This window comes from Takifugu flavidus, chromosome 20, assembly GCF_003711565.1.
Source record: "Takifugu flavidus isolate HTHZ2018 chromosome 20, ASM371156v2, whole genome shotgun sequence".
NCBI lineage: Eukaryota > Metazoa > Chordata > Actinopteri > Tetraodontiformes > Tetraodontidae > Takifugu > Takifugu flavidus.
In genome coordinates, this window is record NC_079539.1 from 3,624,722 (window position 1) to 3,651,010 (window position 26,289).

General features: G+C 46.5%; 1 protein-coding gene across 2 annotated transcripts; it reads right to left on the bottom strand.

Moving 5' to 3' along the window:
• Window positions 1-444: 444 nt before the first annotated feature.
• On the bottom strand, window positions 445-15,871 carry pik3r1 (phosphoinositide-3-kinase, regulatory subunit 1 (alpha)). 2 transcript variants are annotated; one of them, XM_057018567.1, is made up of 15 exons: window positions 15,619-15,871; window positions 14,164-14,715; window positions 9,043-9,135; window positions 8,780-8,854; window positions 8,572-8,703; window positions 7,868-8,069; window positions 7,497-7,579; window positions 4,151-4,352; window positions 3,875-4,055; window positions 3,659-3,784; window positions 3,438-3,580; window positions 3,159-3,335; window positions 3,005-3,079; window positions 2,759-2,929; window positions 445-2,646 (listed from the first exon to the last, which is right to left on the bottom strand). In XM_057018567.1, exons 2-15 carry the CDS (start codon window positions 14,498-14,500, stop codon window positions 2,457-2,459), a joined length of 2,187 nt encoding a protein of 728 aa, XP_056874547.1. In that variant the 5' UTR covers window positions 14,501-14,715; window positions 15,619-15,871; the 3' UTR covers window positions 445-2,456. The 2 variants fall into 2 exon arrangements, with proteins under 2 accessions (XP_056874547.1, XP_056874548.1); XM_057018568.1 differs by having other exon boundaries at window positions 15,615-15,857.
• Between the last annotated feature and the right edge of the window lie 10,418 nt (window positions 15,872-26,289).

Consider the following 26,289-nt stretch of genomic DNA (forward strand, 5'->3'; position numbering starts at 1 on the left):
TGGTAAAAAAAAAAAAGAAAAGGAAGTCACAAGGTTGGGGGAACAGCTGGGTAAATACAGATCACTTCATCCTTTTACAGATGTGCCGTAAAAGACCGTAAAGTGCTATATGCTAACACGTTTAGGCCTATTTTAGAGCGTTAACATGTTAGCTTGGAGAAAAGTGAGCATTTTCCAGGCTCCACCTTCTCATCCCGACACACAGGTGAGCATGCAGGTTATTAGCTTATAAAATAACTGATATATGAGGTTGACTCAGCAATTAAACACGTGTTCGGCCCCGTTTTTCTGGGGCTACTTGATAAACGGGAACTATCAAAGATGTATTGCATAGATTAATCATTAATGAGGGTAATAAGTCACAAAGGAATAAATGTCAGGCCAGTAGGAATGACCCTTCATCTTCCCTAATCCCGACAACACTTTTCAATCAAGACACAGACATTTTTTTCTTAAAAAGAAGTCTTTTATTTCTTTCTTTTTTTTTTAAACAAAGCCCAATACAGAAAAAAATCTGGGGAGCCCTGGTAAATCTGGGGGGTAATGTCAATTAAAGAACTCAGTCCAGAAACACTCCTGAATGATACGAAATGCTGTCTGTTAAAGTCGGCTATGCAATAAATTGCCTGTCTCGACCTTCTCGGAAAACACGTAGCATCATTTACGCCACGTTCGTACACAGAGAGGTCATTTCCCAGGTTTTACAAAAAAAAAAATGGAAGCGGAGATCCATAGGACATGTAGTTAAATTTAAGATAAGACGGCTAATTTGTTACACAAAGATATTAGACTTGAAAGCAGAGGGCCAGAAAGTTCCGAGTTGGGAACTGAAGAACTACAGCAACAGAATTTAAAGGGCAGGTGGATCAAGGGCGAAAAAGTCTGAATTTGACTGGTATTTCCACGCGTACCGCTCGTCTGTGGGCTGGCAAAATAATGACATGACAAGGAAGCAAATGCAGTTGAGCGCATCTGAAATTACAGATCTGAAATGAGCCGATCCACCTGCGCAAACAGCCATTTTCTGATACAGAAAAATACTAAGAGGACAACGTGTGTGTGTGTGTGTGTGTATATATATGTATATATATCTATCTCGATCTTTATTAGCAACATCCATCGGTTGAAAACACCAGCCTGCTCTGATATATTCTCATGTGGGAACATATACATACTTTATAACAAAATAAATCTATACTGTTGTTTTCATGCTGATGGACGGGCGGTGGGAGCTGTGTGGTCCCATCATCACGTTCTCAGAGTATCAGACCGTCTCGACAAAGAACTGCACGTGGAAACGCGCCCGCACACTCGAAAAGGCTCCGCCTGAGGAAAAACACTAGCTTGAAGTGAGAAAAGACTAATAAAATACTCATCTTTTCCATCTGTTTACCAGCTGTTAAAGTCATTTATGATAAAGTGTACGTTGCTATTATTACCTTAAAGATCAGCATGTATCTTGGCATTTTGACAGAAAATATCCCCTTGGATATTTACACAGGAAAAGATACTTTTCGAGCACGTCAACAAGCTTATATGGTGGGCTGAAACAAAATAAAACTATCCTCTGAAGAGATAATGGAGAAAGAATTGCATAGCAGATCAGAACACATGAAGGTGGAACTGATCCTTTTTGGTACGGTGCACTTAGATTCACGACTTTGCACATTTTCACATATGTACAGAAAAATAAGGAGTCCATTCATAGTTTCACCTGCCCAGGGCAAAGATCAAGTTTCCTTCTGATGTGAGAACGTTCCACGGCGAGACGGCAGGATGCAGTTACCGTGCGCCTTTGCTCCTCTGGCAAAAGTCCGTCATTACAAGTCTTTTCAACCCCCCCCCCAAAAAACAAAAACAAAACAAAAACGTTAAACTCTGTTTAAAAAAAGTGCCATTTTGCTACATTTGCTAGCCACCACGAAGGCCCGCTGCTCAACAAAACACAAGCAAGTGTGTTACACAGACGCACTCCCCTCAAACGCACACGTTTTCCTGATTCTATGAGTTTTGGTCGCATGGACACGCACGCGCACACACACACACACACACACACACACACACACACACACACACACACACACACAGACGCGAATGACGTGGGGGGGAGGGACAGTAGGGAAAATAAAACGGCTGCGGCCGGCGAGCACGGTTGAGTTCGAAGCGTTTATATGCTGCAGTCAGACATTCCGGCTGGTAAAGCTTTGAAAAAGAACGAGCACCAATAGGAGAAGGCCTCAGGTGTCCTCTGCTGGGGGGGGAGGGGGGAGGTCAGCAGGCTCCACTTGATTCTGTGCTCCCACAAAACCCAAAAGAAAAGGATTCTACATTCAGGCGGCCTCGGGCTCAACCATCAGGCAAAGTCTCTGAAATGTTCCAGGCTTCAAGTCCGAGTTGGGTCTGAGGCGCGTTCCCCACGAGGCCGTTCTCTGGCGACCGTGCGGACGTCCACGTCCTCACCGCTTCTGCTGGGCGTACACCGGGTGCGCTAGCGTCACATTCAGAGAGTCATTGTGCTGAACCAAAGACGTGTGCTGGTAGTGAAGTACGAGTTCTTTTAGCGAGCTGTACAGGTTGTACGGCTCGGCGAAGCCGTATCCTGAGGGGGTCTTGTTGATGACGCAGTGCTTCACCTCGCCGTCCACGCTGTGGAGGAGAGAGGACGGCTGTTACCACATTGGAATTAAAGTGAACATTGGAGCCTGTTTAAAAGCGGAAGAAACAGGAATTTCTGGCTGTTGGACGGGACGATACGTACACAACGCTGCAGGCGTAACATCCTGCTTTGCTGCTGTCTCGAACCAGGAATGTTCCGCCTCTCTTGCCCTGGAGGAGCGCCTCGGCCTGTAACCGGTTGATTTTCCCCAGTTTCCAGGACCGCTCGTCCTGGTGAGGCAGGTCCTCGTCGTCCTCCACCATTGAGTATTGACTATAAGAGCAGAAACAGTTAGAACCAGAACCAAGGTGGCAGGACCTTTCTGGAAAGAGAAGCCAGGAGACTCACTCCTCCGTGTTCTCGTTCTTTATCCCGAGCCACTCGTTGAGCTTCTTCTGTCTGACTCCCTTCTGGGTCAACCACCTGCAGGAGGCAACACAAGGACGTCAGGAACCAGTTCACAGCCGTGGAGGGCCGCTCTCTGGAGGAGGGAGGTACTCACAGGAGATACTGGTCTCTGGTCTTGCGCAGCTGGATCAGGTCAGGCTTGATGCTGTTCATCCTCTTGTCGATCTCTCTGTAGTCGGCCGCCTGCTTCTTCAGGTCCTCCTCCAGGCGGCGTTTGCTGTCCACGATCTCGCTGATCCGGGACTTCAACTTCTCGTAGTTTCCCATTATCCTGAAGGCAAAAGCCGAGGATGAGAGACCGGCACGCAGGGGACGCCCGACTGCCGCCTCTGCATGGTCACACGTAGGCGTGCGAGAGGTGGTGAGCACTGACCTCTGGATCTCCTTCTCGTTGCCCTCTCTCCTGAACTTCTCGATGTACTCCTTGCTGTACCGCTCCTGCGTCTGGCACTGCTCCTCAAATATCTTTATGGTCTCGTTGAAAGCCTCGATGGCCGTCCTTTTCATTTGGATTTCCTGTAACCAGATTAGCCATGAGCCACCCTGTGTGAATACAGCAGGGGGACAGGTGCTGGTGCTCTGGCCAGGGCTCACCTGTGACGTTCTGGTGTATTCCTCGTACAGCCGGTCGTACTCCTTGTTCTTCTCCTGGTACTGCTGGTGGTACTCGCAGAGCTTCCTCCCAACAGCCTCGATGTTGTCTTCCTTCACCACCTGATCCTGAGGAGAAACATTCACAGAAGGTTGCAGGTGAGCGGGAGGAGGTGAAGGCGCTGGCGAAGGCGAAGGTTCACCACGTCTCCGTCTCACCTGCTGGTGTTTGGAGACCGGGTACAGCAGCTTCACGTCCAGTTTGGGGTTGTACTGCGCCAGCGACTCGTTACGATAGTGGTTGATGAGCTCGACGACGGAGCTGAAGGTCAGCGGGTCCGAGAAGCCGTACTTCCCATCCCGATGGAATATCTTAATTAGCTTATTGTTTCCTCCTTTCCTGTAGCGTGAGGAGAAGAGCAGAGGTTGAGAGGGTTGCACCAAATACTGAGAAGATAAAAGAGGAAGAGTGGACAGGAAGCGGACAGGGCTCACCTCAGAGTCAGAGTGTAATCTCCGTGCATCTTGGTGGAGGCGTCTCGCACCAGGAACGTACCGTCCGCAGTGTCCCTCAGTTTCTCATTGACCTCCTCCCTGGAGATGTCCCCCCAGTACCATTCGGCGTCCTGCAGAGCCATGTTGTTGTTCATACCGTTGTTCGTCACAGGTGTCGGCTTGGGTGGTTTTGGAGGTAGAGCTGCAAGTGGATGAAGACGTGAATTACTAAATCATCAGAGGTGTCACGCTTTAGGCAGCAGTTTGGAGTTAAACGCCGGCCCCGGGGCTCTCATCTCTTTTTCCACCCCATTGATTAAAAAGGAAGGGGAGGTGGTGCCATAGAGGGGAGGGGAGATGACGCAGGAGCCAGGGAGAAGGCAATTTCATTCAGGAAAAGGCTTCGGCTGAATACCCCAGGCTGCAGATGCAGAGCAGCACGGCCGTACAGGCAACTTTCTGAGCATTCTTCACCCTGATAACAAAAGCAGCAACGTGGACCGGGTGTGTTTTTTAGGATCATTGTTACCGTCGCACTTTTGTGCACGTTCAGTCGTGCAGTAGCTGCTGACAGGAGCTGATCAAAGCTAAGGAGTTGATCTATTTATACCAGGTAAACCTGTGCGGCTGCGTTAGAGCCCTCAGCAACAATGGATCGGTGCAGCCATTCATGCTGCTCACTTCCTTCAGATGATATTGTGACACAGCAGAAGCAGCAATTCGCATGAAATACACCCGAACGCCGTGTCTCAGTAGGAAACACTTGGGTTCCTGCTGAGTTCCTTCACCTCCAGCTTATGGCATTCTTGTTCCAGGCTTCTAGAGAATTCTACCATACAACCAGGACGACCCAATTTCAAAAACGACCGACGTCGAGCAGGTTTTCTGCTTCCAACGTGACCCAACGAAAGATCCATTTTAACCCGTCATTAAAGCAGCCTGCTCAGTAACGTATTACATCACTTACCACAGCCAATCACACGGGGGGGTCGGTCACCAACCGCCCCTGCATCTTTCATTTCCTGAGAGAGATGAGGTCATTCTCAACACCTTCCAGCTCTCTCAATTCCTCCTCCTCGCTGAATCCAAAGAACAGCAGATGCCCTGTGCAGCCTCCAATTTTACGTCCTAGCACGACTCCTCACAAGCGCCATCGCTCTACCAGCGGAGGAGGGAAAATGGACCTGCAGCTTGTTTCCACGCGTTCTCTCTGTCATCCTCTCACTCTCTGCCTCTCCTGCAGATCGCACAGCCCACCCCCGCCCCCGCCCCCGCCCGTCGTGCGGAGCTTTAGTCCGTCCCACTTCTGGCGCTCAGACAAAGCCAGCTCTGCTGCAGCAGCACGTACGCAGCTAAATTACAGCTCCTGGCCCCGCTCAGCGGCGCCCTGAGCTCCAGAATCCGGCTGTAATCCTACAGCGTGACACTTGGCATGACACGGAGAGCTCCCTTGATTTCCTGAGCTAAATTAAAATAGACCTGGTTCTTGGTAAGGCGGCAGGATTCTCACGAAAAGCTGTCAACGCCTTTATACATTTTAATGGACTTAAAGCAGGATCAAAATAAATACATTAAACCAAGAAAAAAAAAAAATCTGATAATTGAATTTCACCCGAACTCAAAGACTGTACGTTGTGAATAAGCTTTAAAGAGATTTCAAACCCACTTCTCTTCTCTAAATCTGGTTTCTGTGTCAACCTCTGCAGCAGTATTTCGTGTAAAAGCCCTCAAACGGCAGCGTACTGTCCCGTGACAGCCCGGTACAGACAGGATCCAGCCTATAATACTCACGTTGCAAGTTGTGCATGCTTTGGCGAGGCAGCGACCTTTTCTTCGCACTGTCTCTTTTACTCCCAACGGGGAAAATATTTCCAGCCGGTAGGTCGCTTTCAAAGAGTCCGGTAAAGCTCCATTTCATAGTTCAAGCTACAGGGAAACTGAAACTCTCTATTTAATTCTTTAAGTAGACGCGGCCTCTGCGTGCTGCTTAGCAGAATCCAGGTAATCCAGTGGAGGCCAGGCAGGTGCAACGTGCGGCAGTCTGCTTCACTGCTGGGTTCCTGCGGTGAGTGAGACAAAGTCTCTCTCTCTCTCGCTCTCATGTGGAGGCAGGTTGTTAATCATTAGCCGAAGCCTCTCTGGTGTCACTGTTGCTTGTTCTGAAAGCTTGCTGGCTGCACGACTCCCTCCCTCTCTGTGTTTGTGAAGGAGGAGGCGGGAGCTTTTCGGTCTTATGATTAACTTGCAAAGTTTCAAATATTTGCTGAGCTGGGCACTTTGAGGCTGGGAGGACATATGGAGATGCAGGCAGAGAGGGAAAACTGACGGGCGGGAGGGACAGGGTGGGGGCCGGTTAACAAGAGGTGCTCTGTGGAACAGGACCACTTTCCAGCCAACCAAATCTAAGTCCTTTTGGACGCTTACTTAAAATAGGCCTGCAGTAACCGGGAGGAGACACACACACACACACACACACACACACCATTCACAGAAATGCAAGCACCTCCAGTGCACGTGTTTTATGAATTTTAGCATTTCTTTATGTAGTCCAGTGACTGTGCCCCACTATACTCCTCTTTGAAGCGGGTTTTGCTGGTTTGTGTGGGAATAAGGAACTAAAAACCTGTTTCTACATATTGGCATACCTGCACAGCCTCTTTAATCTACCCACACACCCACCCACCCACCACCACCGATGGGCTCCTGCAGGTGCAAATTACTGACAGCTGAGAGTGGTATATGAGCAGGAACATTATAAATAGCCTTAACAGGTAATAAAATGTTTAAACAGCCATGACTGGTCCCAGGTCCCTGGCCAGCCAACAGCAGCGTGTTTAACTAGCACTGTAAAAACACAACTGGGCCACGCGATAAATTCAGCCCCCGCCACCCCACCCCCTGCTTCGCATGTGCAAACCACCACTGTACCAGACATGAAACCCGACGCGGGGGTAAAAGGCAGAATCTGTGAAAACTTCAACATCACCAGTGCATCAGTGACAAATGGTGAGAAAGGCTGTGACTATCACAGCGGTGTCATTAAAGTTCCTCTTCACTGAATCATCCCGTGGTGATCCAACTACAGGACATCTGCCACGGCCACGTGGCCGTCCAGGGTGGGATGCAGGGGGTAACAGGACACCAGCATGGTGACAGACTGACCATCACACTGGGAGTCAAAACTCAGCAGCCACGAACAGCTGCTGTTCAGACTCCGCTGAAAACACAATGGCCCCCGGAGAAGGTTCCTGGCTGATTTAGCAGATCGTTTTGGTTCCTGCCGTCCTTGCTGAACACCAACATTATAAGGAGTTTTGCTTGGTAAAAAAATGAAGCAGCGACGTACCTGGAGCTGCCTGATTTTCACTCATCTCGCTGGTCACCAGAACCTCAATGATCTTTATGTGACAGTCCAGGCTGGGTTCGCAACTGTGGACGGGAACAGCAATGAAAATGACATTCCAGCTGATCCTGTTATGTTGGGTTGGGTTAAATCTGATGGTAATTCAGGCTTAACTCCTTTAATTACACACCACTGCTGCTGGGTAGAAAAGCTTTAACCTATATGTGTGTACAGCTGAAAGCTGCGCTGTGTGTATGCGAGTCTAAATGTGTCTGCAAGTGTGCACGTTTAAAGGTCTGTATGTTCCATGAGCAAGCCTGTAGCGTGTCTGTCTGCTGTCTGGGCGTCTGAGTGAGGCACGCTCTGGTACCCACCTGGCGCTTTGCTGTCTGAAAACCATGGGGCTGAAGATCTCGCCCACTGCTCTGGCACTGAGCAGGTTCTTGGTGCAGTTTCGGCACACTCTTGAAAAATGCCGTATCAGACAGTGGATGGTGAGCCAGTACTGAGGGGGCAGGCTCGGGGTGCCGGCGATGTGACGCAGGAGCTGGGCGCACTCTTCGGGACTCACAACTTCTGCAAATGAGGGGAAAAAGACAAAGAGGATAAAAGGTGCTGCATTAAAACGGTCTCCATTTGAAGCAAGACACAGAACAAGAGCCGCTTCTTCAGGTGATGAGCAACGGAAAAAAATGTAATGTTCAGTTAACTCTGCAAAACCGCACCAAGAGTGTGGTTGCCAATGAGCGTAAGGTACACTAGCAAGTGATTGGCTGTCTCAAGATTCTACAGCTAAAGCTGCACGCTTCTTTTAGCTCCTATTAACCACATATATCCTGTTTCTGGCCTGTTGAGAACAGAAGAATGCAGCGCTACAGAACACTCTGGTGTGAGAATTCGGAACGGAAAACGGAAAAAGAAAAAAACCCAGAAGAGTTCAAATAAAAGCAGCCTGTCAAAGTCTCCGCTGAGAGCTACAGGACATCGATGACGTCTTGTGGTTTTCTGTGTGTAGAACTTGGGGTACAGTTGCGTACCAGCGTTATAAAATCAGCACTATAGTAGAAAAGTGTCTCACCTTTGGCCGTGTGGACCATCTGAGGATACACCGCGGGGGGGATGATCGGCAGGGGGAGATCCTGTAAGTACCGGCGCAGACCATCGCACAGAACCGGGAGCTCTAGCTGGTCCAGGTCTGCTGATGGTGCATCTGAAGTGCAACGCAACACAACCCATTAAATAGCATGACATCCAACCTGATTAGAGGTGATAAATTAAAGCCTCACCGTTTTCAAAACACTGTCTGACCTCCAGCCCGCCGCTGGCGGTGAAGGTTCGATACAGGGTGGGGTTATCTAGACCTGCAAACAATAAAGCAAACTCAAATTACACTGGCAGAGTTGCAGATCTAAATCACCCCAATGCTATAAATACTTCAGCAAACTGGCGACTTTAGCAATGTGAAGGCGGCTGTAAACTCCAGATGCAAAGGAAAATGTAAATGGAGCTGCCTGACAGGTGCACCTGAAGTTTCAAGGGTCAAGCTCACCTTTCCTCTCAATTGCTTCCAACAGTCGGGCCAGCATGGGTGGAGACGTCTCGGGAAGGGAAAACTGCTCCGTCAAGTCGGGCAGAGAGAAGCCTGGCGGATATGAGAGCAGACTGTCAGCTAACAAGCTTTGTTTCATCTGTGTCAACGCTCTTTTGTGATCCACTTGTGAAAAAAAAAAATCATTAGCTAGCAATTTGATGCCCTGACCCAGAGGTGACAGGATTAAAACGAGCAGTCACTGTAATCTTTAAAAAATATATATATAAACATGGGACAAATGCTGTCTGATGTGGTTGGACCTGTGGAGGTGTGGGTGCCTCACCCAATGGACCGTGGTGAGGGTAGCTGTTGCCAATGTGCGGGACTACCACCATGGTTGTGTGTGTGCTGGCATCTCTGTTTGTGTGTGCAGGTTTAGCTGATGGACCATGAGTTAGCTGGAAACACCTGAACGGTGCTCCACGTAGGTCTGCAGCACCACCACAGTGCAGCCTGCAGTCAGAAAGATCACACCTGCGTCGTTCTCCATCAGAATGATTCCTTTACACCATCAGCCCTGAGGTGCCACAATCGGATTAGGTAGTTAGCACACATGTAGCCTCCGACCAGAAGACATCAGAAGCTTGTCCTCCTTCCCCAGACTCCAAAAGCTGGGACGACCACGCCATTAATGTGAAACAGTCCCGGCTGTGAAGGCAGCACGTTTACGTTGACCCAACATGAAATGGAATGCTTGTCATCAACCGTTCCAAACCTGAGTAAGGGTGATGGGGTGTGTGATTTATAAACGTTTCAGAAGCTTTAAGGGCGGCCTTCAAACGCAAAGGCAGCGTTTACAACGGCATAAGCCAAGAACAGGAGGTGTGGACCGCTAAAGTCGGGCTTGTTCGACTAAGCAAACAGCCTGTGATATGAGGTAAGCCAGGTCTGGGCTTTTTTACCCGCGTTCCCTTCAGATCTCTGCATCCAGGTGTGGACATGAAAGGACGGAGGGCTTGGCAGGGATTTTATTTGGATTTGCAAAGGCATATTTATAAAAGGCGCGTTTCTAAAAGGCCTGCCTGTTCAGGAGCGCGCCTGCAGGTTCGAAGTGCTGAGAAAGTATGAATGGAACCTTTTCTAGCTAACTTATTTTTCTTTCTCCCATTAAAATTATTAGAAAGTTTTTGAATGTGGCACCTTGCGGGCCCATTGAGGCCGACATGCGGCTCATTACCAGCGAGCTGCCTTTTCCACCAGAGTTCAATCAGGTAAATAATGAAGTGCTTTCTTCAAATCCACATCCTTTTTGGCCAGAGCAGCAGTCTGGCATGTTGCGTGTGAAGGAACTGGCTCGGCCGAGTCCTCCTAACCACAGAACACACAGAACTCCATGTCCTACAACTGGTCATCTGGAAGAGGTTAGTGGAACTGAGAGGCAGGAGGGGGCTTTTCTCAGAAGCACTGAACTCTGAGATGGAACACTGAGTTTCCCTAAATAGATAAAGAGACGGGCAGAGCTGCCACCTCACACCTTGTAACCTTTCTCTCAGACAAGATACCCAACACGCCCACGGATCAGCTGCCAGACCTTTCTGAGAAAGTCCAAACAGAAGCCGACTGTGTGGACACTGATCACCTCCGTGTTTTCTCATGGTTGCCACTGTTGAGCGACGGAAGAGATTCACTTCTTCTTTTTTTTTTTCCCCCAACCTGCAGTTGGTTCAAGTTTTTGACCCCCCCCCCCCAGAGATAGAGTTGCTTCCAAGTACTGCCAGCTATGTGATCCTTTCACCACCAGCAGGATTGGATCCAGTGGCAGACAAAACACGACAGAAATGTTCAGAGCGATCCGTGTTTATTTCTGAGATACCTTGGCGTGAATTCAAACCCCGACCACCAAATGTATCTATAGATACGTTACTACTGCAACCAAAACAATGCCTGCCACCTGGGACGAAGGTTAACGTGTATGAATTTTGATTTTACAATGCAAACAGAGCTTGATTTAGTGGCCATATTTTTGGTTGTATGTGCAACCAAAACCAGCCACACGGAGGCAGAAAGAGCATGACTACAGTCACCAGACTGTGTCACTACGACCATGCGCTGTTTAGATGTCACGAGACTGCTCTTTTTTTAGATAACCCTGGTTTCTGTAGCAACTTGGGGAGTGAGAGCAAAAAGGCCGGGGGCCTCTTGGACATGTCTGTGCAAGCCGGAACGTTTTGCACACCTTCTCATAATATCCTAAAAAGTCCCAGACAGGCAGCAGACTCATGGTGCTTCTGCGGTGTGCGTGCATGTGTGGGTGGGGTGGGGTGGGGGGGCAATCTCGCAGACTGAGATGATATGTCTGAAGCGAACAAACTGCAGACTGTGGCTGGGACCGGCCTGGGGTATCATGGGCGCACTAAAGATAGCACACGCATTGGTTAAATTTAGAGAGCCTGCTCAAGTGGCCGGCAGCAGGCTGCACAGACCTGAGTTGTCTGGAAAGGTATCCAGGGGAACCACACCAGGAAAGCTGAATAACCCATGGGAGGCATATTGAGTTATACTCCTAAGAGAGCACAGTGTTCAGCAATGTGTGACACATAATAAAAATATATGTTCATTAACAGTAAACATGGAGAATGTCTTCAGCACCACAGCACAACTTTCATGGTTCTAAAACAAATTACGGTACCAGCTTGTATTCGAGGAGTCAAGTAAAAGAACGGCCAATGGCGCCACCTGCAGGCGGAAAGAGGCAGTGCAGAGGCAAAGCACCAGCCAATGAGAAGCCTGTTGCTAAAGCCTGACAATTAACCCTCTAAAAACTGACCACAAATGTGTCCCACAACACTTAAATAGACATTTTCAGACGGGCGATAAAATGACTTGAAACAGAATTTCCAGAGAACCGTTTCGGGATTAAAGTTTAAATATTATGCTGCATCTTGCAGAGACTGACAGACCTTAAATTAAAATTTTAACTAGCTCTTTTAAAAAATTTAAAGAGAAATGAAGCAAACCCCTGCGCTGCATGCCTCCACTAATTTTGTAGTCCCTCTTTACCATCTCTCTCTAATCCTGCTAGCAGACATGCTCCGACTCAAGTAAAGAAGATTTGGTCTTTGGTCTCTGCACATACTAATGAAACAGTTGCACCATTCCAACAAGTAAGACAGCAAATGCTCCTACTCCCTCTGCAGCGAGTTACGGTCCAAGGTGCATTGTGCACCGGGCTGCATTCAGTATTTAACACAATACTGCTTCGTAGCAGAGCTACAAATCAGTGTCAACACATTCCTGGGCCCGACTGCACCGAGCAGTGACAGAAGACCAAAGTTTCACCCAGATAGAGAGACGTTGGTACATGCAAGTTGGGAGGGAAGAAGAATGGCAACTGATGATCCTCAATGCAACAGATGCCTGAGCAGGAAGGAGGCCGATACCGGGGGGCCACACCATCTCAAAAACCAACACATTACTCTCCCTGTGTCTCTTGTCTTTCAAAGAAGCATTCTAATCCATCAGAAAATAACCTACATAGTTTATCTGCCTCACAAAACATCTTTTTTTTCTTTAAAAAAAGAACACCAGTGAACCCAAAAACCTGGAGACACCTGATGGCATCAAATAGTTCTTCAGACAAGACCAGGCATATAGTCTGAGCCTTGTGATAGCATGTGGAATAATAAGCTGTTACACCGTTTTGTCTAAACGGTTCAAAAGGAATGTAACCAAAGATGGACTGTTGAGTGATAAGATATAATCAGGCACTTTAACCTGTAGAGACGTGGCCAAAGAAGCACAAGTCGACGACTAGAAAATATAGATGTTTGACTTTGTTTCTGTGAGACTCTGTCTCCGGGTTTCCTTGGTGGGCCCAGACACATGCACCTTCTCTCATGTGAGAGGCCCAGAAAGGGAGCAATGATTGAATGTAAAAAAAAGAAAGAAAGAAAAGCTGAGAGCTGGAATGAGGCAGAACAGTTTCCCAGCCCACTTTTCTGCTGTCTCTCTTAACCCTCTCCACATCTGCTACACTCATGTCTCATGTAAACCCCTGTGGCACAGAGGAGAGGCCCCTTTCCCAGCCTCCATCCTCCACTCCGAGTCCCACTACCAGAGCCGACTGTAGAAACTATCAAAACATTTGGAAAAAAAATAAAGAGGAGGAGGAGGAAGGGGCCGAGATCCCTCGGTGCCGTTCAATAAATCACAAACACTCTGGGAGCAGCAAGGGCCCTGCCTCCATCAGAGACCTTGGCCCCTCTTCAAAGCCTCCCCGAGCAAGTCCCACCCAAAGACCCCCGCCATGTTCTCAGTGCCTGCCCCAGCCTCTTCAAGACCCCAAGCTCCCTTCCAGCCCTGCTCCTTTTGCACCAAGCTCTCTCTCCCCTACCCACAAGCTCTGCCCCCCCCCCATGTGCTGCTCCCAGCACCAGGACACAGAGACTTTTCTTCTGCCGGTGCTACATTCACACTCGCTCCGGGCTCGGCGCTGCCACTCAACCACAACACAGCCATTCAGCGCACGCACCCTCCACAGACCTCCTCACTCATGCTTCAAACCACAGAAAAGAATTTCACAATCGCACCACAAAAGGGCAGAAATGAGAAACCTGGAAGCTGCAGCTGCGCTTTAGGTGAGCGGGAGGCCTCCGGTGCATACCCGCGCCGACCACAGCCTCCTTAAAAAGACGCATTTTTAATTGCTCGACATAGCTGTGGCCTGCGCGGTGCCGGTTCTGATCCAGAAGGGGAAACGCTACGTGCATACATGTTGAAATTGACCAAAATCCAAAGGAAACTGAAAACTGTTAAATGGGCCGTGCCAACATCAGCAGGGCAATAGCATTCAGCTAGCATGTCTCAACATTAAATAGTTTAATGTAAGCTAATGTAGCATTAGGCCTGCTTTATTTCCAACTCACTTTACTGTTTAAAATGGTAAAATAAAAAAAGAAGGGGATCGTTTCTTATGATTGCACGTGTAATTAAGTACGAATGAGATGCAGTCTGGGTGACACCGGATGCTCTGGTGTATTAAAGACCACCAACTGTCCACTGGGGGAGAGGTTCACACTCAAGATGGATCCTCACGGTCCAACATCAATACCAACGTCTGTGACACAGGTTTAAACTCACCTTGTTCGGAGTCCAACTCTGCCTCCGCCTTGAACACACCTGGAGCTAAAGGTAAGGGTCTGAGGGGTCGCGGCTTGGGCGTGGGGGGAGAGAGCCACTTTTTCCCAACGAACTCCACGTATGTCCCAGGGAAGTCCCCCTTTTCCTGAGTGGTTTCATTGAAGCCCGGCAGCCAGCCGATGCCTTCTGGCCTCAGTTCCATGCCATCACCGTACCCAAGAGCCACCAGAGCCGCTTTGCTCACCAACAGGATGTCCCCCACATGGAGATCAATGTCCTCCTCCCTCTCCTTCTTGTATTCATAAAGCGCTCTGTACTGATACCCCTCTGCACTCATTCTGATCACTTATTTTCTTCCGATGGAGCTAAAGTACAAACTACTTTACGCTTTCCCGGGTACACATTTGCTCTTCCGAGAAAAGAACTAGATAGAACTTGTCTCCCTTCTTCTATGGGTCATTTTTAGTGAAAGACTTCCAGATCCTTTGGTTTGCTCTCCTACAGCATGTGCTCATCAGCAAATGGCTCTCCTCTCCAGAATGCAGTCCAGACCTGTAAGATGAGAAGGGATGCCATTTGCACTTATGTAAAGACATACAATGAGTAGATTTGCAACAGTAAAACTTCACCTTATTGCCTTTTAGCACCAATATAGCTCTTACGTCAGCATCCTATCCATTGCTATGCCTAACTACAACCTTTGCATTCCGAAATCTTTCCAATATCATGCAATATGACGACACTTCATCCCGGTTAATTAAGTTGTCGACTTCATTAGATTGTGTGCATTTCTGTAGTAGTACTGACTCAATTTTGTGCACAGAATAACACAAGCAAAAGCACAAGATTTTCCAATTTCTGAAGCTTTTTGTAAGGTTGACGCGCACTAACCCGATTTCAGCGACATATGGCTGCTAACGTTAGCAATGCCGCTGACAGCTTACTGACGCCGTCGCAGGGGAAAAGTACGTCTTTTATTGGGTTAAAGTTTATTGGATGCCAATTTGTGGATTTGGAAGCGTATCCGTTTGTGTTTCTGAGAATCACACCGAGTAAAAACGGACGATAAATGACTATAAAGTGTGTGGCGTGAGCTTCTTCTTAACATTTAGGGTGCTAAGTCGGTTAGCCAGCATAGGCTCGCTAACAGAGTCGAATGCATACATTTAAGTTAAAAAAAAGAGGGTCATTAAAACTTTCTAAAGGGTCGGGTTGGTTAGCAATGGAAATTTGAAAAGCTAAAGACTTGAACCAGAAACATGATGAGACATGACAGTACAATTACAGGCATGTTAATAGTGATATAAAGTAGCAAAAGTTTAATTAAACTGCCTTAAAAAAAACACTGTGATATAATGCGTGGCTTCCTGAGTGCTAACTTTTATACTTTCGTTGCCATATTATCCATATTTCCCAGCGAAGTTATCGACTTTGTACAAAAAGTAACATACGTGCCTTCATGGATCGTCGGACGAACCCCTTCGTCGCACACTAAACGGTTCCACTCCGACAAATGCAAGAGTTGTAGGGGCTCAATCGGCGCGATGCAACCATGAACATGTTCTGCATACCAATATCAACACAAAGAATCCTCTTCATTGATTTTAAATCCAAGGTATAGAGTAGTACGAAGTGTTACAAAACCACTCGACATAACGGCGCTGCTCCCCTGTCCCGAATAAAATGTTCCCTTGAACGTCGCCTCCGTGGCCTGCGAGGGGTGGGGTGGGGGTGGGGGCAGATAAAGCGCGGGTTCCTATTGGCCAATATTCCCATCAATCAAAGAACCACCAATCAAAATGTCGCTTGGATTGACACGCCTCATCCGTGAAGCTTGGCACGCAACATGAAACACCTATATATTACATAATTTTAGCACGCAAACCCAATGTTACCCCGGTCATTTTGGGATTTAATGTGCAGCATCTGTTCTTCTACGCGACAGGGATTAATGCTCACAGCATTAACTCCCAAAATAGCGAGAGCAGGAGGAAGATTGTAAATTTCCGTAGAGGCCAACGATTTTAAAAGCAAGAGCTCAATATTATATGAAAACTGATTAATTGTGACTAACTTATTTTCTTTACATGTCACACCATTCAAATGATAATATGATCATACATTTGATGATGTAAAAACAAAGATAATTACAACATGAAAAGATAACTGTGTCAAGAATGTGTGTCAGGAACGTCGTCATTCCTTCAGTGTTTGAATATGTTTTACTCCATTTTCCTGTCAATCTGAAATTTTACAGAATCATCATGAGAAAAGCATGACTGGGAATGTGGGTGGCCTAATTATGGTAAGGAAAGAAGGCTGGCTTGCAGAAATCCCTTATCAAGTATAAACCCCACTGTCCCGGCTGTGCTAAAAGAGGCCATAAGCAGCTTTGCACCAGAGTAGGCCCCCTTGAGTGTCTGCAGTCATGTAGACCATCACCGCTGAGAAAACAGGAAGAGCTGCAGAAAAGACCAGGGTTGTGTCATTTTATAATAAAATGTTTAAACTCCGGCTGCTCCCCGCAATTTCAAAAATGAAAACAGAATGGATTTTTGATGTTTTTCCGGGTCTCATCAACAATTTATACCCCGCAAAAAGCCCAAATGTTGTAGCTCTGTGTATATTTATGCACACTCCGCCTAAATTTATTCCCATGTCAAATGTCAGACCAAACTGTGCGCAGAAGCGTGGGTTTATATGCCCGTCACCGCAACAGCCAAATAAAAAGTGAGGATAGTGAGTGTTTGAAGGGCTGGTGCCCAAAATAAACCTCTGGTAACGTCCTGCTGCACGCATACGGAACATTTTCCGCGCTGGACTTTCTCCATGTTTTCAGATGGGCATTTCTGAGGAAATAGTAAATCATACATCAGATGAGCTATGTTTAGCCTGTTTGTTGGGGAGAATATCACGACACATGTGGCATATGCTGGGTGAGTTTTTAAAATGTGGTTATTCTTCAATCAGAAGGTGATTCATTCATTTCTCTTCCCCAAAACACTCACACAACTGCCGACGCATCGGTTTTGTGCAGAAGCACTTGAAGCCACATCTTAAGACTGGAATGAGTTTACGATTCAATTTTCATTAAGCCGTTTTTCTCTTTGTTGGCGATTAACTAGACGCGTAATTGAAAAGCAAGTGTGAATTGCCGCAGAATTTTGGATTCAAGTTTTATTGAAATAACAGTTCAGCATAAAAAACCTTTTCTAAAACGATCCTTTAGTTGTTTCTGTGTGTCTGAGGTACAGTTCACTGAGCAGCTCCTCAGGGCCACCATACTGTGAGACCTCTCCTGCCTTTATCATGCTAATCTCCTGGGTGTGAAGTGGACTCGGACCACCTACCAAGCTGCCGCCTTTCAAAACAGTTTGAAATCATTCACAACAAACACAATGAAAATTAACCAGGAACTTATGATAAAAAGGAAAGTCCACTCTGTAATTCAGCCTCCCTCCTTAGCAAAATATTCTATTGGAATACAGAAATATGCTGGGGGGAAGGTGATTTCTCCAGTTTCGGATGCTTCGGGGAGCTGCATTTTTGTTTTTTTGTGACTCTCAGATGCTGAATTAAAGCCACAGGTAACCAATTGAAAGCCCCTTTCATGTTTCTGCCATGAGACCCACTTTTGAAAGAATTCATTCTGCACAGACCCGGCCCCCTAAACCGTCGCTCTGCGCTGGTTTCGAGGTTTTAATAAAGGCTAACTTGGTCAGGCTCCCAGCTTTTCATCCCAGCTCCCTCTATTCACCATTTCTTTGGCTTTTGTGAAGCATCTGAGGATTCTCACGCTTGTAACCACAAATATAAGGCGAACCTGTGAAACGTTACAGCCGGAATTTAAAAAACCTAAATGGGGGAAACAGAAACACTGTTACTTCCTCCTTATGATTTGGTTCCCCTTCACTACGTTAAAAAATTTCAGAAAAAGCAGGCGTCATTACTATTTCATAGCTGACAACACGCTTCCTGCTGTGCAGGCGTTAATGTGGGAGAGCTCGAGTTGTTACAGTGTAATTACGCGAGTCATCACCACCACAGCATTTGAGTGGTGTGTATCTCAGGGGTGTATCACAGACATTCTTAAAACATACTTACTTTCCAAAAAAAAAAAAAAAAATACAAGAATGTCACAGGACCAGTCCCAAGTCTCCACCAGCCTGGCGAATCTCTGACAGGACATCAGCGTTCTGCCGTTGCAAGAATTCTTTTTTCACGACGTGCTGGGACAACAACATTCTTATGGCACAAAGGAACGAGCTCCCGTGGCTGACAAACACAGACTTGGCTGGAATATTCCATAAATCTGTCTCTTTTTTGTTAATTTAGGCCAGAATGTTCCGAAAGGCTCCCCCCACCCCAAAAGAAAAAAAAATGCAGACAAATTGCACAACAGCAGGGTTTGGACCAGAAATGAAGCTGCGAGCGCCGATAAATTTAAGAGGATTATTCAAATAAGGCAACAAGGCCTGAGGATAGAACGAAAGTGGAGCAGACCACTGCAGAGTTTAGGGAGCATTTCTTCATCAAAATGATTCTTTATGCCTAAAATATTCATCAACATGTCAGTTTATGCATCATGTGTGATGTATATCTGCCTGGGTGCGTGTGTTTTGTTTCCTGTCACATGATATTAATTGGGGAATAAGTAATAACACATGTACCCCAGATGTGATGTGTTGGATGCGTTACGTACGGTGAACATTGTCAACACACAAGCCTGAGCGGCCGAGGTTGTGTTGGTGATTACGGTAAAATCTTGACATTCTGTGCCTTTCAGGTTTGAAGAAATTCAGTATTAAAATAAACAACTTGATATAACGTGACTTCAAATAGAAACGGGGTTGTTTTTTCTGCAAAGCACACCAAAAAAAAGTGTTTTCTGCAAAGCACGGGAGGGTGATTTATGGGTAATTTTGGCCCAGCGGAGCGGAGAATTCTGGGAAGTCGTGTAACAGACAGAGCTGAAGCGTCATCCAAAGTGATCACTGTCCAAAGGGACAGTTTGTCATTACTTCTTCTCCTCTATAATCCTTCTCTTCAAACTTTAAACAAAAAATAGCTGCAAAATTGTTTCGGGGACTGTTGCAGGAAGGTATTTTCCAGTGTTTCCACCTCTCCCACTCGGCCCAGACTTATCATTCTACATCTTTGCTTTCCTCCATTACTTTACAAGCCCCTCCCATTAATGGTTTCCAGTCTGGAAGGCTTATTTGTCCCCAAAATCTCCCAGTGTACACTGGGAGCGAAGAGGTGGCGACACATCATATAGACAAAGGAGGAAGGGGAAAAAATTGGGCCACATGGTGGTAAAGCGCCATAGTCTGAATGGCAGCTAGCAGCTCGGCAGAGGCCCCTGTTTGATGTCCGCGCGCAGGGAACAGTGACCTAGTTTAGCGGTGACATGTTTATGGCTGATGAGCACAGGCCAGTGATTGCAGCCTTGCTCCGGGGGCCCTCTGATTTCACAGCGCTCGGGTTCTAAGTCGACTCCGGCAGACGAGACGAGACTCTCCCAGGGTGGAAACTGGGATAGTCCCCCGTCCCAGTGCCAGTCCTCATGTCATCTCTGCCTTCACGTCTCTATCATTACATCTGCGACATTTTTAGCTGCGCTAGCAGCAAGAACTGGAAATGCAGGACTGTCTGCATGAGAGATTACAACGATGACTAAATACATAAGAGCTCTTAGCTGAAGCTTTGTAAATGTTTCCTCTCCGTTGTGTATAATAATCCAGCAATAATGCTGGACTTTGAAGTAGTTTATTTATGTCATTTAGTAGCATAAAATGAAAACATCAGCAACCGCCAACTAGGAAGGATTAGTAATGCATCGTTTGTGTTTAAAGTGAAATAGCTGAACACTTTCATAAAACCTTAGAGTCATTTAAGGTCTGCGGCCGATAAACAGGACCTCAAAAGAGCTTTGCTGCCACTAGCTGCCGAGATAGCAAGATAGATATGAATTATAGAGGGGTTAGCTTCAAACTCTTATACTGAAAATCATTTTTCAGTGAGTACTGAATAAGTAAACACTGGGGAACTTGTCAATTTTTGTCAAAAAGCGTGATACACTTAACACAGATGCAACCTGGAAATTGAATTATACATGTTTGAAGTATCCTACTGTTCTAACATGTCAGCACTGTCAACATTGTCATGTTACCATGGTGATGTTAATTATCACAAAGCATCACTGTGCACGTCCTCAAAGTTGTTACTGTCTTACAAAAAAGTCAGAAGTCATGTCTTAAAATTCAGTCTCCCTCCAGGGGTGCATCAACCCCCCCAAACCAAGAGAACACGGAACAAGTGGAGTGCAGAACGTTTCCGCCAAAGAATTTTCAAGCTTGCAGGAGAAGAAAAAAATCTTTATCAGGGTTATTTCCATTCACTTGGAAATGACAGCGCAGACAAAGCGTTATTGATTCTGAGGTCACGGGCTCAAGAACAACAGTGCGATTTTATTCATAACGTTTGCTGTTCTGTGTGTGAGTCGTCACATGGCCGGTGCAGCATGAGTGTATTCATTTGTCAAATTAAAGCCTCTGATGGTGAGGCCCCGTCTATAATTAAAGGCAGCTCCACAGTCGCTTTTTGTCAGATTCGTGTTGCCAGGGGCAACAGGCAAATTAAACATGTCTTGCGGGAGACTAAACATAACCTCGCTCTATAAGTATAATTTAACTGGATGCGTTTACCCAGATGATCTCCCTGTGATGGGGGGGAAATCAGATTAGGCAGATAAACCAGAGGAGAAGGAGCCCACTGTCTTATACTTGTTCAGCCCTTCCGTGCCAGCACGAGCTTTCCTGTCATTAGCCATAAAGTTAGCAAACCCAGTTTAACGGGGATTTTTCAGGCATTAACCAGTCATAATGGACCAAACAGACATTTTTTTTAAATTAGTAATTATTTTGTGTTTATATGTGGTGGTGATCTGTGTGCATCTGCATAAGTGTGTGTATCTGCGTATGTGTGTGTGAGGATGATTGGAAATTACATTTCCAGAGAGAATCCCCCATCTGTCAACAGCCAAAAAGATGCTTGGTGTGTTTGTGGTTTTACATTTGCAGAAATCGGGATAATTCAGGAAGATTCCAGTAACACAGTCGGACTGATACTGGCAGATGATTCTAATCAGAGCGACAGGACTAAAGTGTGTCTTCTCTAGTGGTTGTGACCCAGTCAGACGGCATGTCTGAACACGTGCAGTGTTGTGGTTTTGGCCCACGTTTTGGAGAAAATTCAACCATCTATCCACTCTTGCTCCCGGAACAACATCCTGTTTTCACTTTTAAAAAGAAAAGAACATTCGGGAGGCAACTTTGAGGGCCAGACAATCAAAAGACCCCGAGAAGGCAAGTGAAAAGAGGCGCCGCCAGCAGTCCTGGCAGTAAAAAGGCATCTCCACGCTGACGACAGCGCAGCCTCGCAGATGCCGGCGTGTGGGACGTGATGGTGAGGGCACAGCATTGTGCACGAGACCAAACACCTGGCACCATAAAGAAAACGGCCGGGAGGCCCCCACGGAGGGAACAACACAGCCTGCAGCCAGGGTATCGGGGGACCCGTGGATTTGTTCCAGCAAGTGCGTCGTTCAGAGGCTCCATCAATAGTCAAAATACGGTTTTTAACCCGCCATCACGACTCCTGGTTATTTGTGTTGCAAGGGATTGTGGGTCAGAACATTCAACTTTCAATATTTTGCACACTAAATGTGCTCATAATGAGATTAGGCCCACATTGGATGTACTGGTAGTTACGGCTCATGAGCGTGTCGGTCTTAACATCTAATTACAGCTTCTAGGAAAGACTGTTGACCGCTCTAAAAAAAGAAACAGCCCTGGAGCGGGACAGAGGAAGGCTTTGACAACAGAAGTAAAGAAATGTTGAGTTGTTAAAGGTAAAGCTGATGAGTATTGACAGGAGGGGGTTTTAATCTGCGTGGAGGCTCTGGAGTGAGGCCAGATCATCGAGACGCAGAGCTGATCCGCGGAGGCGTCGTCTGGTTTACGGAAACAAAGAAACAGGAGAAAAGTTTCAGGAGAGCAGGATTAAACATTCTCCCGTCTAAAATAAACATGCACGTTACAGCAGCCAGCTCACGTAGTGGAGTCTGTCTTCACTCTGCAGGTTTGAACGGGTCTGAAGCGTCTGTGTGTGTGTGTGTGTGTGTGTGTGTGTGTGTGTGTGTGTGTGTGTGTGTGTGTGTGCGTGTGTGTGTGTGTGTGTGTGTGTGTGTGTGTGTGTTGGACCAGTTTGTTTGACTTGTAATATTATGGAGCGGTACGAACCGCCGCTGGTGTATGATTGACACTTATAACCGTCACTTCAGGGAGGTTTATCACCCGAGGGTGACAAAAACACACACACACACCCTCAGATCTTCTCGGAGTGCTTAAGGGCACCGATATCAGGAGCGTTTGCGTGTTTTGATCCCAAATTTCACATCATTTACCATTGTTATAAGTGCTGATAATGAATTTTGTGTGAAGGAATATTGGTGTTTGTGTGTCTTGATTTAATAAAGATGTGAATTTCCAGAATCCTGCAGGGCCTCAGCATGTGATGAACACATTATGCTATTGTGCAACGACTGTAAAGCTGTTTATATGGGAAAGCACCGAATCGGACAGAGTGTAAGTGGAGCAAATGTCTGTCCCAGAGATTGCCTGCTGGCACGACCCTAAAAAACTCTTTTATTGATCTTAACTCATAAGACAAACACACAGTCATCATCGTTAGCCAGCGAGCTAACCTCTACCTGCATTACTGAGGTGGCTGCATAACAGTGAAGCGCTTTTCAGACATTTCTCTCGCCTCTACAGATGTGCTCATGTTTATTTCAGCTGCGGCACTGGTAAAAATAGAACCCCGGTGACTCTGAGGGGGAGAGCAGCAGGAAGTGAGAACTCTTATTGCACACACTGTCAGTTTTCATGCAAACAGCTGCAGAGGAACACCCTTACTTAGGAGTCCACGTTCACTCTCTCCATATTACCAGCATCATTTTCAAGGAGTAACCATGAATGTCAGCATCACAGCGGCCCTCCCGAGAGGCAATATTGGGATTGCTTAACGAACGACAACATTGCTCTGTTGTGTGTTCAACATGTGTGCAGATGGACAACTTTTAGTCACGTTGACAGTTACTTGAGTGCATTGTGAGTGTGTGTTTCCTGTGTTTGACAGGATGATTATTTTTTCTGCTCACTCCCCGACTCAGCGTGGTCTTAAATACAGTTCATAAATCCTCACAGAACTCTGGAGCTCTCGATTTTTAGCCTGTTTCTGACCCCTAGCAGCCCCACCGCCTTCCTGGTCCCTTCAGCCCCACCCACTTTGCTCTGATTGGACGCCAACGATGGACCTGCCCCACCCCCTGTAAGGAGAAGATAAGGAAGTCCTAGCAGCGGAATTAAAAGTCCTTTGAGTGAGGAACGTCCAAAACAAACTCAGAACCTCCAATAAACTGGTGTCTAATGAATAACATGTGGGTCTACACTAATAAATCTTCACTAAAACCTTGGTGCCATTACAGAAACGGTCATTTGTTACAGCCAGTTTAGGTGACCTCTATCAGTCCTACTGATTGTTTTTCTTCAGCAACTGAGGAATCTTTGTGATCCCGAACTGGGTTGAACTGGAAAATTAAGAGCATAAAGTCGACACAAAAGCGCTTCTGTTGAGAGACAAAATTCTACTTATCTACAGCAATCAGATAATGGGATGCAGCAGAATAATAAAGAGTAAATTGTTTCTGGTTTTCGGGAATTATATGTGTAATGCGGTTAACTGTTCATCTCTTCTCAGAGCTTTGAGAAAACACACTTTATGCGTTGAAGAGTGAACGCGCAGGACACGGCGCTGAAAGGTCGCTCATTCGATTAGCCTCTCCTTCATTACGGCCCTCAGCTGGATAATGTGAGCGGGGAAGCTTTTCGGCAGAACTCCTCCGGGAACATTTGACCATGTTCTTGTCAACAACTAGCAGCATGAGTCAACCATTAAAGAGAAGCGCTTCCTGCAGCCTAAAATAAACCGTGCTGCAGGCGCTCTGGACTTTTGCATGTAGCCACCCACTGCAGACGTGTATGTAGGTATGTATATACCTGCCACGCTTCACGTGTCGCATCTTAAAGGTCAGCTACTGTTTGCAAGAACGTGCTGCAGGTATCGTGCGTTACAAAAGGGGGAAGAGGCTTCCTAACCTTTGACCTCTGCTTCCAAAGCTACTTTCCTGCATCTACATGCTCTCCGGACACTGAGGAACGACCAGTAAACATTTTCAGATTGGTTGTTTTTAGCTGGAGTAGATACATTTTTGTCCTCTTAGCAATTTGCTGGCATCTAAAACTGACCTTCAAAGCAAACAGATCTACAGAACAAAAAGTTCTGAAAGAACATGGAACGGGCCGACTCCACGCTAGTGGGCAAAAGTGCAGGAGTGTCGTGCAGCATATCCAGCTTCACCTCTTTTTTCAGGCTGCAGCTAAATTATTGAGCAATTGACGGCAGATTCCTGGAAGAGGCAGTGCAGTATGTGGCACAAGGGATCTCCGGCATCCTCGGTGAGAGCAGAGAGGCCTGTCCTCACTCTCAGCGGCAGGTTTCCAAGCCCAATCGCATCAATATCTCAGCTTTTCCCCCCATTTTTATGCTGGACACGTTTATTTCTGGCATTCGTCCTCATGTTGATATCGGCTTAAATGGCAAAACGTGCATCAAGAGCGACGAGGTGGTTGTCGGTCAAAGCAGAAATCAAGCCGATTATTTCACCAGCCTGTAATCTGTGAACATCCACCACTCATCTGCCAACAGCGGCGTGAGGAATCAGCCGACGGAAGAATTTTGGACAGACCCTTCGTTTAAACAGTCCAAAACTCAAAATTTAGGTTTTACACAGCGCAGGGAGAGTAATCACCGAGGGTAAATCTGGTCACATATGAATGGAAATCTGACTGCATTAGTGCGGAGGATGTCAAATATCCTGAGGGGATTAAAGGATCTGCGAGTCTGGATGACTGGACGGCCTGTGAGGTGACTCAGAGCTGCACTTTGCCCTCTTTATCGTGCTACATTTCAAGCATTCATCATGTTTTATTTAAGAATTTTGTCTCCCGTCGCTGAAATTGTGAAACAGGTCACTGGGAGTAGCCATGGCAACTGGACTGCTGGAGCCATTTTGGTTGCGAAAGCACTTACTCAGCCAGGGAACGCTGAATACAGTGCAATAAAGGCTAATAAAAATGTTTGAGGGTTTTACATTTTGACTGGTTCCAGCCGACGGTGAGCAGAGGTTATAAACTGAGCAGCTGTAGCTGGTAAACGTGTGCAGTGTGCTGTTACCCAAAATGAGCCAAATCCAGAAAATCCCAGTTCTCTGACTGTATCTGCCACTAATCAGTGCCTGCCTGTACTTGCAAAGAGGTTCTCCTCTGTTTCCTGGAAAATGAACACTAATTCCAACGCTCGTGTGCAAACTAGTCTTTAATAAAAGCGTGTTCAATTCTTCCTTCTTCAAAAAAAAGATAAAATATATGGATGAGTAGAAACACAGAATATGCAGAACTGAACTCTAACATTTAACAGAATGAGAGAATTCAAATAATTTATGGTTTTTTTAGGCTCTTTCAGTTTAAAAAAATCATTTTCATTGATGAATGTTTGGAGGGGGCACAATAACCTTATCAGCAGATACAATCATAACAAATAGGGCTATGCGCTACATGCTAATTTGTGACAGAGGACAGAGAAGATCTCCCAGTTCCAGTGGTCCTTTTAGGGATTCATTCGCAGCAGAATGATGGTTTGTGGTTTGCAAACTCTTTAAGAATTCAATATCCCTGTTTCGCATTAATAGTTGTGGGAATTCATCAAAGTTCTACCAGTAAAAGTGATTTGATCTGGATCTTGTTCCAAAGCTGGAGCTTCTGAAAAGTTCCAGGAGTGCTTTTGGAAATCGCTCAGGGCGAGACAGAAAGAAAGAGAAAGAGAGAGAGAGAGAGACAGAGAGAGAGACAGAGACAGAGACAGAGACAGAGAGAGAGAGAGAGGAGAGAGAGAGAGAGAGAGAGAAATCTCTCCTTTGATTCTCTGCTTATCTGGAACAACCTC